The 17,484-nt window shown below is 46.0% G+C and overlaps 1 protein-coding gene across 1 annotated transcript; it reads left to right on the top strand.

Moving 5' to 3' along the window:
• Window positions 1–468: 468 nt before the first annotated feature.
• LOC115315082 (eukaryotic translation initiation factor 3 subunit I) lies at window positions 469–17,172 on the top strand. The gene is made up of 9 exons (XM_040218681.2): window positions 469–579; window positions 3,244–3,424; window positions 3,643–3,708; window positions 3,827–3,976; window positions 5,478–5,605; window positions 8,280–8,390; window positions 9,385–9,474; window positions 11,999–12,165; window positions 17,053–17,172. The coding sequence occupies exons 1-9, from the start codon at window positions 577–579 to the stop codon at window positions 17,132–17,134; spliced, it is 978 nt and encodes a 325-aa protein (XP_040074615.1). The 5' UTR covers window positions 469–576; the 3' UTR covers window positions 17,135–17,172.
• Window positions 17,173–17,484: the final 312 nt, after the last annotated feature.

The following is a 17,484-nucleotide window of genomic DNA, read 5'->3' as shown; positions in this document are numbered from 1 at the left end:
AATGGCGTTTGAAGCAGACGATTTTTGCTCGCAGCGGAGATGGGCTTTTCGGGTTGGCGGGAGCGGGTCACGTCAATGGTGTGACGTCGCCGTGTCGTCTGCTGCATGGTGCCGCTCAAGCAATTTTTAAAAAAAAGTCAGGTTCTTGCGGGTCACAAAACTTAGCGCAAATTATTCTAAAATGTTCCATTATTATGTCACAAACGATTGCCATTCCGTATATTCCCACAATGCTGAAGAAACAACGATTTTCTCACGTTCTCCATGCATTTCTGACCGCAGTTGGAACCTCCGGGCGTTCGCCGCTAGTCGCCGAGAGGCGGCGTTCTGGATTGCGCTACTCTGCTCCGAAGGAGCTATATAGTGCTCTAGGTGGCGCAAGACACCGGCTGATTCACCTGCCCAATTCATCCGACCTATCCTGATCCGGCTGCAGTCATTGACGTCACCAACGACGTCACAAAAAATGCTCCTTCACGCTGGCCGTTCAATTGAAGTAGACATCAGCCCTCTTCTGGAATTTTACCTCTCGTAGGAAACGTGGGTTAGAAGTCCAATAGACAGAAAATCGCCAAAATGGTAAGTTATTTTGATTCATACTGCTTCGAGAGGTCACGCAGAATACCCAGGGTTCTCTCGAGATCGTTCACTGGCGATCTGGGCCTATAGGAAGTGCGCGGATTCCCTTTGAATGTTGTTTGACAAACCGGCCCCTCCATATTGACGTGTTCGGACATTTTGGACGTCCTAACGACGCAGTTAAGCATTCCTTTCCTGGAAATGCTGGCATAATAACGAGTCAGTAATGCTCAGAATATCACGTATTTATTTCATGATAGAGTCTTCGTAGCAGGCGGAAGGACACGTCGATCCGTTACTGACACCTCCAACTCTGCGTTCTACGGGAGCTCCACGGAAGAGCGGCATTCGAAAACGGTTCTCTCTAACCTCCACGAGAGCTGGTACGGGCAGATCACTGGTCTCTGTTGTAGTAGGCTGGTTCGCGGATCGTGGCTTGTCTTGCTCGGGTCGAACGGCACCACCGGCTGCCATCGCTTGACACAGGCATGGGACTTTGTGGGAGAAACAGGGAAAACTGCAATTTTTTACCTTTGTAGGTTGTTAGACGGTGAAACTTTTAGCGTGTTTCCGGTTTCTGGGAATACCAGTTGATATACTGGCTGCAAATATCAAAAGCGTTAGAATACCTTAAATAAATGTTTTGTGGTTGATGGTCGAAGGTTGCGACTTTGTTGGGCTTAAAGGGATACTACAACGAAATTTCGGCGCTCATTTTTTGGTCTATATGTGTTCAAAGGAGCAGTATCACATCGAACATACCAACATCTTGTTAAAAAAGTCTCGAAAATTAATTTTAAAATGAATTAAACGATTAGCAAAGAGCACCTGATGGATGTCGCTAACGCCTCGCTTGTAATGGCCGTCTAGGAACCTTGACAGCTAGTGACGGAGGTTGTCTCGCCTCCGGCCACGACGAGAAAAGAGGGGAAGGAGGAACTCCCCTCTTCCCGAGAATTCCTTTTGTGTGTCGCAGAAATCGCTATTGGCCCTCTACAAGATTATAGAAGATTAACCGGTCACTCAGAATTCATACAAAAGCAGCCGCTTCGGTGGCTGGAACGACTAAGCCATCCTCTCGACGTCAGCCTCGCCGTAGCTTTGCTCGTCCTGAGGCGACCTACGTCACGATTGCGTTGCATGTCACGTGGTCTCCGCTGGGCCTTCTCTGAGCGCTTGCCAGAGTGGGCCGTTTATAACGAAAAATACAGCCACCAGGCTCAAAATGTAAACGTGCGATTATCATTTACAGATATTGTGAGTCATATTCAACCTATTTTTGAACACGGCAGGAATATTTCAAATTTCATTGAAGTATCCCTTTAAACTGGGATGCGGTTCAATGAGACAAGGGTTGCCAAGAGTCAATGTAAAGTCGTTCGTGAACTCTAAGTCATCAGAGTTTAGCAGACGATATATGAGAAGGCTTTTACTGGGAACATTCGCATTGTTTCAAGCGCTTGTACAGAGTACTTCTGGGGGGCTATGTTCGACAAATGTTTCGTTTCTTCTAAAAAGAAACAGAAGTGACAGAACTGACGATATCGCGTCTGATTGGCTACAGGCTTAAATGGGAACTTTAGTCATTTGAGCCTCTATCCAATCAGACGCGATATCGTCAGTTCCATCACTTCCGTTTCTTTTTAGGAGAAACGAAACATTTGTCAAACATAGCCCCCCTGGTGCAAACTTTTGCTTTCATCTGCAGTGGGGGCTTCTGTATGACGAACAAAAACTCGAAGCACGTCGTTCATTGGTTGAGCGTGTCATTTATTTAGAAACTGAAGCAAACGACACCAAAGCAGTCGGTGGTGCTCTAGCATATTTTAATTTTTTAATCGGCGTTAAGCACTGCCAGCTCGGCATTCTTAACTTTCGGCTATGGTGGTACCGCAGCGTGACAGTCGCGCTCCCTAGTTCGTGGACAACGAACTTTGCAGTGAAAATGCTCACTTACACCTATTTCACACGGAAAGGTAGTGTAGGGTTCTTAAATCACTCGTATTAACGTGGCCCGAATTGCACAGAACGGGTTTAACCTTGTACTGCTGTTCAAAGTTGACTATCCAGATAACAGCCATTTAGATGGGTGCCAGTGGGCCCTCTATGGATTAGTCTGGTTCTTGTGCAGAGGGTGCGGTGATGTCAGAGTGCCAAGCTCCTATTGGAAGGATAATGGTTAGACACAAAGGTCCGCTGTCTTCCTCCAACCATAGCGAGCAAGGCAATCGTCTGCTTTTCCTGAAGAGGGAGCGGTGGCATTAAGCTTAGGCATTCAGGTCCCCAACGCCGGTGCCGTCTGCTTGTCCCAACAATGGCTGCTTTGCCTTTTCTACGTCTTCCGGTAATCCACCGGCTTTTTACGAATCAGGATTTCACCCTAGAAAAGGGGTAGATAAAATGCCTCAAAAAGGTACCCTTTTTTTCTCTTTTTGTCAACGAATGAATGCTAGACGTGCTCCATCAAACAAGAAAATGCTGGCGTCTATTCCCCACTGCCCCCACCGCCGAAGAGCAAACAACAGCTGTGGGGGCGGATCTTCGTCGCACACATGATCGCTCCCTCTCTCATGTGTGAAGAGACACTCTTCGGTGTGCTTGCTGTCCATATAGGTTCTGAAAGATGTGCATAGGGCAAAGGAGGTGACGGCGGTCTCGTTTCAGAAACCGCTGATGCTGCACGGCCACGAGAGGGCCATCACTCAGATCAAGTACAACCGGGAAGGGGATCTGCTCTTCTCATGCGCCAAGGACCACACGCCCAACGTGTACTACTCCCTCAACGGGGAGCGTCTGGGAAACTTCCACGGCCATTCGGGTGCCGTCTGGTGCATCGACGTCAACTGTATCCTTGGTGTGGTGATGCGTGCGTGTCGCGTCACGCTCTGGCCTTCACCGAGGTAGCGCGACTGTAGCATACGCTTGTGAGCTGCAGCTGTGGTCGCGACTAACGTTTGAGGATGTAGCAGGCTTTTCTTTGGCTGATTCTTTTACCTGGCAAGTCTGGGCTTTTTGTCCTGGGTGGTTCGCTTCCTGCACCTTTCCCTTGACACCGACGGTCAGGGGATTCAACTAAGGTCATCTCGGGCGCCGGTGACAACACTTGCCGTGTGTGGGACCTAGAAAGAGGTGGGTGGGCCCATGACTTCTTTCTTTATTGTTGTTTTTATTCCCTCTTAATTAAGACGACGTTAGGAGTGCCTGTAGCGTCGCCTGTTACTGATGCTAATGCCGACATTTTCTGCAGGAGTGAACATCAACACGATTGAGACGGCAACGGCAGTCAGGACATGCATGTTCTCGTTCAGCGGACGGATGCTCATGTACAGCACGGACAAGTCCATGGGACGCTTTTGCGAGATCCACATCGTAGACACGGCCGACAAGAGGCAAATGGGTATGTGTCGCAGTCGTATTTCTGCATTTCATTTGTCTTCGGGACTCATAAGAAGTCATTGATTCTTTCTTACAAAGTGATAAAATATGCTGTCAAGAGAACATGCAATTCTTTTTTCAACGCATAATTTCACATTTGCCGAAAGAAAAAAAAATTAGGTGAAACGAAAACCAGATTACTAGCGCGAAGAAATGACTTTAGCAACTCCGAAAGTCGCTTGAGTAGTTTCACGTTACACAACTACCATAAAATACTGGGCAAGCGCCCACTCAAAATTTAGAGATAATCGCGAAAAATTGGGGGATGGGCGCTTGTCCGATCATCAGTTTTACATGTAAACTTACTGTGCACATTTTTTCTTATCTTAGAAATTTGGTTGTGGGCGCATAATGTGGAATGGGCGGATGCGCGGTATTCTACGGTATATGCTGAAAGCTTCCTTAGATGGGTTAGGACACGAGAATCAAACAATTAGATTATTATTGAAATGCAATGCTCATAGGCTGCTTAGTATATACACCAAGTTTTGCCACTGTTAGAGCTCTAGTAATTGCAGTAATCAATTAACGAATGTTGAACATTTTTATCTGGCGACCAATCAGTCATATGGTGCCGATAAACCACCTGATCATGATCTGTAGTTGAATGTTCTCTCATCCTAGGCACCCCAAAGCTCGCCTCACCACGGTACAGTCGCACCCTCTCGCGCTACTCGGCTACCCCAACACTATTCTTACTCTTGTCCCCTTGCCCTTTGACCTTCCAACTAGCACGGCAACGCACGAACAATTGCAAGTTCGTCCGTGGTGATCTCCTCGTCGCTGGAGCTGGTCGCCAGCAGGTCGAAGTCAGAATGACCTGCTTCCAACACCTCGATAACAATCGCTCTCATCGCTGCTGTGATCATAGTCGAAGACTCCGACGATGCGAGCGATGCTGTAGACGTCATTGTCTGGAAACCGCATGCTCGAAACACGGAAGTTAAAGGAGTAAGCTGAAGCGCAAGACGCCGAAAAAGTTAAGTCCGTCGCTTTGCACAGTGTGCAAAGTATGTCGCTGACCCGCCAAGCGTGGCGGCCTTCCCAAACGGGGTGTATCGGAGGGTCCCATGGATACACCCCAAAACAAATTTAGCTAAGATATAGAAGCATACAGTGGGTCCCAGCTGTAGAGTTACCTCATATTTTATTTTTTGTTTCTCCTAGTCCCTTTGGGTCATTGTGTTCTTGGCATTCAGGCTATCAAAAGGTTACGTTTCATGGATTCTGTTTGTTCTATTAACGAAGGCGTGCCTCGACGGCCTACCACTTGCGGAATATTCCGAGTTTGGTGTCACAATCTTACTTGGCTCAGGAGAAAGGAGTGGAGTCGAGTGGCCGTCATCGTGCGGCAAAAGATATAAATTTGGGTTGTTGCAGATGTTTTTTCCGGATTGTCGAACCTTTCTAGGTTGTGTTGTGCAAAAATCCGGGCCGCTAAGATGGATGTTTGTTTGTCGCAGAGGGCCACGACTCGGCTCTGGTGATCCCCGTGAATGGGAGCAAAGTGACCAGCGCCCTCTGGTGGCACTACGACGACGGAATCCTCTCTGCCCACGAGGACGGTACCGTCTCCATCTGGGACATCAAGGTACCAAATGCCTGTTTATTTGTTCGCTGTGAAGGTGTTATTGTGATTGACAGGATGAGGACGGCCGGGCATCTTTTTACAATTCCAGTCCTCCAGTGTGTGCTCATGGCCTTCTGTCATACTTGGGCTGCACGTGTACACTCGGGGCTCATGAGATGCCCAAGAGTTATTGAAGGTGGGAAGCATACGCTGGAGGCAGCACAACTGAAAGGTCTCCCTGCAATTCACGTCCTGTCAATAACTGTACCGTAAAGTTCCGAAAGAACGCCCACCCAAATTGAGGAGATAACTGGTGAAAACCATGGGGAGGGCTATCTTTGGATGCCACTGCAAAACTATCAGCAATTAATGATAAACACTCTGGCACTGGCCGCAAATCACGGGACACGAGAACTGATACCGCGGATCGGGGACACGGCAAGTTCGCGTTTCACGATGCGGTAAACGCTCTGGAATTTGCTACAAACTCTTGTGTTATGGGAAAGGATACCGCAGGTTGCAGACGCAGCAGATTTCGCAATGCGAAATACCCGCGGAAACCCGCCGAGAACTCTTATCTTGGGAGAACAGATATCGCAAATCGCGGCAGATTTGAGTCTTATGATGCAATAAGCACACCGGAATTCGCTGCAAACTTGCCTGTCACAAGAACCGATATCACAAGCGTAGATCGCAGGCAAAAATGCAAAAATTTGTTAGAAACTCTCATGTCACGGGAATGCCGCAGATCGCGAACGCAGCAGAATCACTTTTTTTTATGCAATATACATGCGGGACCAACTTGCGTGTTACGGGAATTGATATTGTGCGCGCAGGTCGCAACAAAAATCCGGAAATCCGCTAGAGACTCTTATGTCACAGGAACGGATGCCACAGATCTCGGATGCAGTAGGTTCGCATTTCACGATGCAATATACACGCGGGAACAACTCGCGTGTTGCGGGAGCTAATATCGCACGTGCAGATAGCAGACAAAAATGCAGGAACCTGCAATGAACTTGCTTATCAGATGTACCGATACAGCAGGTGGTGCAGCGAATGCAATTCCCGTCAGGCATCGCGTGACGTCCGACGGGAATTAGGGGGTGGGCAATGTTTCGGAATTTTTATGGTACAGATATTTAGCCTTAAAAACGGGATGGGCAATCTCTCGGGGGCAGACATTTTCTCAAAACTTTACTTTTTTGTGTGTGTGTGTTTTATTAGTGGATTTTGCAAGCGACAGGCTGTTGCTTTGTGCAGGCATGCACTGCACTAAGTGAACGATTGAAGTCTATAGCGTTACCAGGCTTTCCTTTTCTGCGGCTAACACTTTGTCCCTGTTGGACAACCCGCGTTGCGGTCTGTTTGTTCATGGGGCATGAAGTAAGGTCAGAGAAGTTTTGATTGGCTGCTCGTTTAGCTGCTGGATAGTATCGAACACGCTGAATTACTGAAGTCCATTGCAACTCAAGAAGGTGGGGGTGAGAAAAAAAGAAGGCTGGGGAGGAGGAATTAGACAGAATGCTAGAGAAAGGAGGATGTTCCCCCTCTCCTCTCCAGCGTTTCGTCTGCTTCCTCCTCCCCGACCTTTCTTTCCCTTGGCCTACCTTCTTGAGTTTTTTTGTTTTGTTTTTATTATTTATTTTTATTTTGAATGCTCTCAGGGCCCCTGGGGCATTACAGAGGGGGTGGGTACATGGAGTAAATACATCCACAGTGGTACAATATGTAGTAAGAAAAACATTAAACAAGTGCAGGATTAGAAATATATTTGGTTATAGGCTGATATAAATGATGACGAATCTTCAATGGAAGGGGGAAGCCGGTTCCACTCTGAGCTGGTTTTAGTGAGGAAAGAATCATAAAACATATTTGTGCTGAAAGAATCATAAAACATATTTGTGCTGCAGTAAGGAATGGCAGCTTTGAACTGGTGATCCATGCAGGATGAGAGGTATAAAGGCTGTGAAATAAATTCCTGTTTCAAAGATGGGTTATAAAAGAAAATTTTATGAAAGAGAGAAAGAGAGACATGAAATTTTTCTTCGAATTAATAGATCAGGAAGGCAAAAATTAGATTTCATTAACGAAACACTAGCAAGACGAAAATAGTTAAAAACGAAGCGCGCTGATCGATTCTGAACAGATTCAGTTGCGTCAATGAGAGTATGTTGAGCCGGGTCCCATATACTTGATGTATATTCTAGCTTCGGGCGGATGAGTGTCCGATATAAAAGTGGCCTGAGAGAGGAGGGTACTTGGGCGAAATTACGACGCAAGTAGCCGAGGGTGCGATTTGCATTGTTAGTGATGTAGTGGACGTGGAGTTGCAACGGACTATAGCATTAAACCTTAATAATTGGTATGGCTAAAGATCCGGTCACCAAATAACACAGTTGGTTCATGAGTAGTGATAGCAGAACAGTGAAAAAAAAAAGCAAAGTCCAGTGAAAGGAGCAAAGCAGTGCCTATACGGTGCACTTCTTTTGTTTGTCTTTGTGCTTTCGTGCACATTTTTGTTACCATTAGTCAATTTTCCTTCTTTTTTTTTTTTTTTTTTCGGCTGGGTCACCCACTTCTCAAATAAATACAACCAATAACTTTTTTTTTTCTTTGTTTTATGTTGTTTTGGAGTTTGATACAAAGGTAGAGACAGTATTGCGACGTATTTTGCATTTCTTTGTGGATGCAGAGTGGAGAGCAGCTCAACACGATTAAGCCACACAACTTGACCATCAACGATCTCCAGTATAACAAGGACCAGAGCTTCTTCATCACCGCCTCCAAAGACACCACTGCTAAGGTATGCACATTTCATCCATTTGCATATGCCTTATGGACACCTTAACAATCGCCAATAAATGAGGCCGACGGTATGGTACCCTGGGCGCATCTCCGACTGCCGCGCTTATTGCATCCTCGAACATGGTCCTTGAATTTCCACCCGGCGACATCTTGGAAGTGTCACGCTGTCGTCTGCTGTGATTCAGGCAGTGGCGCAGCTGCAGAGATGGACATCGGCAGATGCCTGTTCTGCCATAGCTCGCCCCTGGCTTGATGGTCCTCGGAAGCTTACGCAGCAACGAATTGGAATGCCGCGACGACGGCGACACTGGTATTAGCTCATTGTTTTCGCCGGGACTTCTATGATCAGTCGCCCAGTTCACGACGTCCGACAGCATGACAGGGCGGTTCCTGTGGCATTGTTCGTTGCCGCTTCGGAACTGCTTCCGGTCCACGGGTAGTATAGGACTCTATAGTAGGTGACAGGTCAAGAACGAAGTGGAAGCTCCTCCCATCCCTTTCCACTTCAGTGGAGCGAATGTGGAGAGGAGGTCGCCTCCTCTCCAGCGTTGGCTCTACTGAAGTGAAAAGAGGTGGAAGGAGCTTCCACTTCGTTCATGACCTGTCACCGACTATGAGCACATTGGTTGAAGACGCTTTCTGGGCATGCAAGCCGTCTGCACAGATGTGCGTCAAAAGTCAAAATAGCAGGGAAGCACCTTTGTCGCTTGAAGCTGTCTTTATTACTACCTCCATAGACACTACTATCTCCCAGGGGGTGAACGAGGGGGAGGAAGAAACAAGCAAAATCGTCACAAGTGAAGTGTATGACAGCTCTTAACTTACCTGCTGAAGTGATGATCTTGCTCTTAAAGACTGCAGCCTTCTCGCTCCGAGCAGTCTGATTTTTTGTAAGCATTAGGTTTGTGCGTAGTTCCTGCAAGTTCTGCTGGTCGTGCCTCAATGCGTTTCGTCGAGCCGGTCGGCGACTTACCGTGTTCGTTGGTCGTCAGCTTTTTGATGCAGACACCTTGGAGCATCTCAAGACATACAAGACGGAACGTCCGGTCAACTCTGCTTCGCTGTCCCCCATCAAGGAGCATGTGAGTCTGGTAGTCTGCTTTTTTTTGTTGCCGGCGTTGTCTGTTCTAGCTATTCCGACCGTTTTTTTATGGCGAGTAATATTATTTTTAAAAATAAACAACTGCGTTTTGCATGGAAACATTAATGCCAGAGGAATGAGACTCTAAGGCTCAAATTCGTAACTCCTATTCTTTTTTTTTTTTTTACAGAAATATTTGCATTGTTATTAGGCATTATTGCAGGGGGTGAGCTTTACGAAAAGTGTTCATTAATCACAACATAACAACACAACACAATAGACGACGATGGCAACAAGTTCCTTTAGCATGCAACATCTATTGCAGCCAAAATATCTCACATTGTGAGGCCTACAGCGGAAGGGATGTGGGACCGGCAAATGAGGCCTCCACGGTCCAAGCTCACAATACTTTTCGATGATACCGCACCTGGGTGGCATTTCCGACCCAAGTCAAATGCAGTCGACTCTCATTAATTCAAACTCCAGGAAGCCACATACTTTAGTTTGAAATATATCACAAGTTTGAATTATCAAAAATTTATCTAAATATGATGCCATGCAAAGTAGCTATTTGCTATATACGCTTTGCAGCCGTTGCACATGGGCGCCGCCATAACCGACCTTCAGTTTTAGTTTCCTCTTGTTGCGATTATTTCACATCATCCTTAGCATTGCAGGCCAGCTTATTGCCACGTTTGATTCTATTCTGGCCTTCTCCCCAGCTTTGTCCTTTGTAAAGGCTTGTCAATACCCGTTTCAGTGGCTCGGTATCTGGGTGAGACAAGAGAAGGTCAGCAATGGCGGCTCTAATCTGGCGCCTGTGTAGAGCGTCTATAGGAATAGCTACACATACCTAGCAGAATTTTTACACTTTCCACTACACAGGCCTATTTATAATCAGGCATACACATAAAACATTAGTGAAGTTCGAAGCGAATAGTGGCTTTGGCCAAATACTTTCTAATCGAATATTGAATAGTTTTTTCAAGCATTTTACTACCATTGTACCATGCTTAAACAAAAATTCAACTGAAGTCATGTGGAAGGTTGTTCGCAACCTTCCACTTGTCCACTCCTGAGCTCAGTTAGCTTTAATGTAACTATATCCATGAGCCGTGGCCTCAGAAAGTTCTGTGCCTACATTAGGGTGGCATGTAAAGGACAGATTTGATGGAAAATGCAACCTAAAGAGACGCCCAGCTATCTTAATTGAGGGATTTTATAAATCTGCTTCCAACATGTGAATCTAACTAATCTGAATAATCTAAATATAAAATTTAACCCCCTTGGAAAAATAAAAGAAACAAGCACAAATATTAGAAGCAGATTGTCTGGACAGTACAGCTTGCATAATTGCGGTGGATTAGTCCCATCGAGTGCGCTTCTCACCAAGCACCCGCATACTCCAGAAAAGCATTGCCCACGAGCTTCACACGTATTGGTTTCCCGCAGTGCATAGGTGCTTGGTGAGAACTGCACTCAGAAGGGTTAACCCTCTGCACTTAGCAAAGAGTATGAATTAAGCGAAAACTTACGGGGCGGGACAACCAAAATGCTTTAATTTGTTTGAATTAACTGGAAGTATGAAATATCCGACCTTGAATTATCGCAGGTCCACTGTGTTCACCACTTACGAATTGCATTGAAATGTGATTAAAAAGACACTTTCATAAAAAATAAAAAAAAAAAATTGTTTTATTGAAAATTTTGAGTATGGGGGTCAAGGTACCTGTTGCTCGAGAGTTGTTTTACTGCACAGGTGCTTAGTATTCACTGACAAAAACTAAAAAAAATCAAACCAGCATTATTGCGTCTTGGTGTACGGGAGCTATGAGGAATTAGAATTAACTGGTGGGCTTGTTGGTCACGCATATTGAAATGAGTGCAGCGAAAAAGGACAAAGACAAGTAAAAGCAGAAGACCTTCTGCTTGTCCTCGTCAATTTGCACTGTTTTTAATTCAATGTTGCTCTTCGCATTGTCGCACAAATAAACCATGCGCTCAAAAGCTCCTTTAAACCAATGTGATTTCAGTGTGTCAGTTGTCATAAAAACGCTTCATGGATTTCACTACTTTTGGTTGTGAGTATGTGTGCTAGGTGGTCTACGTCTTGGAAAATATTTTGGGCACTATGTCGTTGTCCCACCTATCCAATGGGAGGAGAGAGAGAGAACTTTCCCAAATGATCAGTTCTCGACCAGCGGTTCTCATGTTGAAAGAAAGCCAGATTCCTAGCAGCAGATATTTTGTCCGGATGACAAAGTCCTCGTAGATTAAAAGACTCGGCAAACATGAATACTTTGTCGCTGGGGTATGGGGTACTGAGCAGAAAGAGAAAATAACATGTCGGCAGCAAAATTGTTAGTGCAGAAATAAAACAAAAGTTTTTGAGCGAGTCTTCCAAAACTTCTACGTGGCTTGCATTGTCTAAAAGCGTGGATCGACCTCTTCATTCCTTACGACTTGTATTGTTGTGTTTGCGGCTTGCCTTGCCTAAAAGCATGGATTGACACGGGGCCCCGCAGGTGGTGCTTGGAGGTGGTCAGGAAGCCATGGATGTAACGACCTCTTCTACGAAGGCGGGTAAATTCGATGCCCGTTTCTTCCACCTCATCTTCGAGGAAGAGTTTGGCAAGGTGAAGGACCACTTCGGTCCCATCAACAGCGTCGCCTTCCACCCCGATGGAAAGAGGTGAGTGTCCGACAGCGCGTTCAGTCGGAGGCAGCAAACAATTGTCAATAGACCCTTTTCGAAAGTGAGCACCACGTAGAGGCTGCAGTGCCAGGTATCCAAATCCGCCATTGTTTGGGCACACGCTCCAAGCATATATTGGACATGACGACTTCCGTCGGCGTTCGGCGTGAATTTGGCTCGGCTAATGCGGAGAGCAAGTTCGTCTGCTGCTTTTGCAGGGGTTGTGGTGACTAGAGTCACTAAATAAGCTACGCTTTCAGAGTACCGCAATCCTTTTCTTTGGCATTTTGCTGACAATACAGTCGCTCTATCCAAAAATATTCTGGTTCGCTGCAGCATCATTGGACAGGCGCAGTCACGTGAGTCGCTATCATCATCATCATCATCGCGTTTTCTCAATGCCACCATCTTGGGTCCAGTGGTCATCTGCCTGCTGCTGTTTATCTGTTTACTGCACGCACATGCTGAAGTCCTTTGCTCAGCATGCGTGTTTTTCATGGTACGTCAAGATACGAACAAGACCTTGATTCGCTGCCACAGCTGCGGCTGTGCGCAGCTGTGGCGCAGGCAACGGCTGCAGCTCGGCTTGACTTGGCTAGAGTCATCCCTCCATCTGTGCGTGGACCCAAGATGGCGGCGCCTGACGCGCTTCAGACGCATTCTTTTGGAGTTTCGGTACTCTGAGAGCGTAGCTTTATTTAGTGACTCTAGTGGTGACATCAGAACGTCAAGCTGTGATTGACTCTGATTGAAGTATAGTGGATAGACCCCAAGGCAGCTTGCTTTAAGCTGCTTTACACATGCATTACATATCCCTTGCATTACACATGCAAAGGGAAAAAACTTTTTTTTTTAAATGGGCTAGAGGGAAAAAGAGTATTATAAAACGAATTTACAACGAAGAAAAAAAAAACTTAGAGCTATATTTACGGCGCAAAACGAATTTGTAGTTGGCGCCCGCGGGAGCCGCCACTGGTCACGTGGTAGGCTTGCGGCGGCGCTGCGTCGCCGCCGCAAGCTAAGCATTGCGCGATGCCGCTTCAACGAATTTCTCCACGCCACCGTCGCCGCTGCCGCTCAAGTTTGTCTGCTTCGGGGTGCCGCCGCCGTCATCTGATCGGCGCACAGGTCTATCACGTCTGCTTGCGCTTTTTCGGGAGCTTCTTTTGGGCTCTAAAAGCTCCTTATTAATCTTAGTTTTTGGTTAAACTTCAGACAAAGATGAATAAGTTACTTTTAGAGGCCATAGGAAGCTTCCGAAAGAGCGCAAGCACCACCTGATAAATAAGGGCCAGTCACGTGATAAATAAGGGCCCCTTTTCCGCGGCGCCCGCAGGCGCCAACTACAAATTCGTGTAACGCCGTAAATATAGCTCCAAAATAATTTTCATTTGTTGTAAAATTTTTTATGACATCCTTTTTCGATCTAAGTTGTTTAAAAATTTTTTTTTTTTTCCTTTGCATGTGTCCCTTAAGGTCTACCCACTATCCTTCAATCAGAGCCAATCTGAGCTCGGCATTCTGACGTCGCCGCAAAAAAAGCAGACAAACTTGTGCCCCGCATTGAGAACGAGTGCTGCGTTAGCATTCAGCGAGAACTTGAATCCAATCACGGGCTTTGTGCTCGAGCAATGGGGGCCACCAATGTTGCTTGGTGCAGTCTTTAAAGGGGTCTATTGTTGGAATTGCCAGAATTGTGAACAAAATGGCGAGTCACCAGAGACCTTTGCTAAACTGTAGCATTAATTCAAGGTTTAGCTATGTGGTCCTCATAACATTTTGCAACCCTGGGATGCTAAAAGCCAAGGTCACTGCCACTGTCACTGGGAAATGGCAATCTCGGCAGATGGAGTTTAAAAACAGTTTGCCCTCTAATACTGTTGCTCATACACCACCTCATATTTACAAACAAACCGGAGCGCCCGTAGCGGCATGCCGCCGGCACTGCGCATTGGCGATGGGGTGTGGGCATGGAGCGTCGCGTCCCGCATCAACAAATTTTTGGAATGTAATGTTTTCAGCGTCGGTGCGAGTCCCCGTGCTCTTTTTTGCTTTGCAATTGTTGGTCTAAGTCTTCCTAGATATGTTTACTACTTTAGTGGCCTGAGTGAAATTAACGAGGCTTGTTGCACTGCAAAACTTTGTGTAAAAACTAGTGTGACATTCGGTGATTTATTCCGCGTGAACGCCGCAGGATGGACGCTAAAGCCCGATTCACATGATAAGATAAAATCCTGCTCGCTATTTTCAGTCGCGACATCGCTCGGTCTGCAAAAGCGTGGAGAATAGCTGCGATGTTCGATAACAGTGATCAACATCTCCTTGTATCTACTGTTTACACCGTGCCTCCTTACCCAAAGCAACCTTCAATTAAAAGTATTTTGGCCTGCACTTACTTCTTATTATAACGTTTGGTCTACTGGCCACTGCCATTTGATCGAATAGACGACAGTTTGAAAGGGCAGGTGACAGTTTGAACGATCAGACACCATAAAGTGACCTGAATGTGGTCTGCAGGTGGCCCATACAACATAACGGTTTTCCCGCATTCATGTTGGAACGAAACAAATGAATCCAACGACCACCAGTATCTTTGAATTCAACCCAAAGTGCTTTTCGCACAAGGAATTGTGGCTTGACTGTGTCTGATTTTTCCTTTTCACTGCACCTATCCACAATCTCGGACGAACCAAGCAGGCAGAAAACACAGCAATACAAATACCTACCTTCACTTTTTTTCTAGCTCTTTTATTACAGCCCCAGTCGTGGCATTTTGACGAGAAGGCAGGTTTTAGTCGGCTTTCTTCCGAAATAACAAAGGAATGCCCATTCTGCATGGCGACTTCCGCCCACACACCCAGTCCGGAAGTGCGCCGAAACGCCACCACTGCGGCGTGACATAACAGAGTTAGTGTGTATATCGAGAGTTCCACGTTTTCTGTATATTTCGACAAACCCCGAAAAGCAACGCACGAGCCGGTTTTATTGAAGTCCCATGAAATCCCAAATCTGGGCTGTCCCTGAAGAAGAGCAACCCATGCGTCTAGAAAAGCACCCTTTATCTGCAGCTTCATTTTGTGTTGGACTGGAAACACGGTGTGAGACATGTATGGGTGAGAACACATAGCACGACGAACGCTGCTACGTTATTGACCAGATAAAGTCCCATCCGCGAGTGCCTGAGCAGCTTCAGTCGGCAGCGCTTCCGCTGTCCAGATGGTGCAACTGATATAAGAATAAAAAAAAAAGTGTCTTACTCCCATTGCACTTGGGCACGCGCTCTTTCCATTTGGAGTGTCTGCTCTGAACCTTGAAGGACACTGGCTCGAACACCGTGCCAGAGATCTTTCCGCTTTGACGTATTCATAAGACTGTTATTGCCGCCGTTAAGGCATGAAACTTGGCTCAATGACGAAGCAGTCTCTAAGCAACACGCATAGCTCAAGTGCCAAGTTCTACTTGACGTGGCGTACCCAGAAAATGACTTTAAAAGCGAGCATGTTTCCCATAGAGAAGCACAGGAAACCAGGCCTACGACAGGTTGCCATTAGCCGCGCATCGAGGAGCCATCTGGTGGTGCCGCTTGCAACCAGGGCGAGGAGAGCAATAAAGGGTAGTAAGATTGACATTTGGGCTAGTTGGCAGTCTAAACATATTGAAGTATTTAGCACACAAGGTAGAGAGAAGAAGAACAGGACAGGAAAGAGTGCTACTCACAACTATAGATGTGAGTAGAAAAAAGAATTCCTACAACAGACAAGGAAGGCCCCGCACGTGCCTGGTCGAACAAGCGACCATCATTAACAGGGCTGGTGACAGATGCATGTGTCCAGGCTGAACATTCCTTCTTTTCCTTTTTTTTTTTCTTGTCAGTAAACTTATAGTTGTGAGTAGCACTCTTTTCTGTCCTGTTCTTCTCGCTGCTTTGTGCACTAAATAGCTCAACATGCAAGAAGAGGACTTTATCTGGCAACTGCGACACACGCAATGTCCAGACATATATAAATATACCTTACACCGTACCCAGAACACAGCCCACGCTGAAATTCTTTCTTTAGGAACTACACCTCTTATCTGGTCCCTTCTCATACTTCTACTGGAATGTCCTCCAAGTGTTCAGGTCGCGCGCATGTTTTCTTCGGAGATTGGGATATTCCGCGGCTGTGACCCGTTTCGTTCGCTGTATGCCCTAATAAATGCCGATTTTTTTCCTACACCGAAGAACATTGAATTTGTGGGACACAATGAAGCCCAAAGACATGGTACGCTGCTAATGTCGTACAAGAAATATTTTTCTCTATTTCAGAGAGTGCTCTGCTAAAAAACAAGTAGGCTAGAAGTGTTTGATAGGATAGGCTAATTGTTATGTGTGCGCTTCTGTTATAACAATCTGCAGGCCCTAGCAGGGTGGGTCAGTAATAATTTAAGAGATCCTTGGTGCATCACTGAGAAAAAACGGAGAGAAAAACACTGGTCCTTGGTGTGCTGTGGTTAAAAATGCACACACACACATCCTCTGTGTGTGAATGAATTTATAAAAACAAGTTATAACCTTTCTCTTTTTTCAGCGGTGCTGTTATGATTAGCATAGACTGTTTGAGGGTCAAAATGAGCCCTTTTCACAAAGACCACACTAAGCAGGCAAAAGTTTCAAATGCAGTTGGCATCCGGAAGGGGAATCGCACCATCTCTCCTGCTTCCTCAAAAACTCAGATAAAATCTTACGAGAGGTAGTGCAGCTCCCCTTCCAGAGGCCGTCATTTGAGCTTTCACCACTGCATGAAAACGGCCCGTGTATGCGCAGAACTCTTCTTGAGACGGGTCCACTGATGTCAATGTATGTTTGCCTTGCTAATGTTTTGCCGGTTTTCGTTTCTTTTACAGCTACAGCAGCGGTGGTGAAGACGGTTACGTCAGGGTCCATTATTTTGACCCTTCATACTTTGATTTCCAAATTGAGTTCTGAGGTGTCCTCAATGTTATTAAAGATATTTTTCCTCCTTATTTCTGTTCTTTTTGTGTGTGAAAAGGGTGGGGATATTGTGATAAGTTTTGCATTGGTGGTGTTTTCACTGTTGTGCTTGAATCTGTATGCAAATCACATTGGAGGTAAGTTGTTTATGCTTTGAGCACTTTTGAATTCACCGTTTTTTAATAGGCATATGTCAAGTTGATTTTGGTGTTCTGTCAAAAATATTTTTCATTGTTATGTATTATATTTTAAAGCGATAGCTTTACTGACATTTTGCAGAGATTTCGACCTCGTCCGTTGTCGTCGCCGCTACGGAAAAACCCATCTCCGCTCTTGGCGCGAGG

This window comes from Ixodes scapularis, unplaced genomic scaffold (assembly GCF_016920785.2).
Source record: "Ixodes scapularis isolate PalLabHiFi unplaced genomic scaffold, ASM1692078v2 PGA_scaffold8__174_contigs__length_109621045, whole genome shotgun sequence".
NCBI lineage: Eukaryota > Metazoa > Arthropoda > Arachnida > Ixodida > Ixodidae > Ixodes > Ixodes scapularis.
The sequence above is the reverse complement of the archived record's forward strand: the minus strand, read 5'-3'. Positions and strand labels throughout refer to the sequence as shown.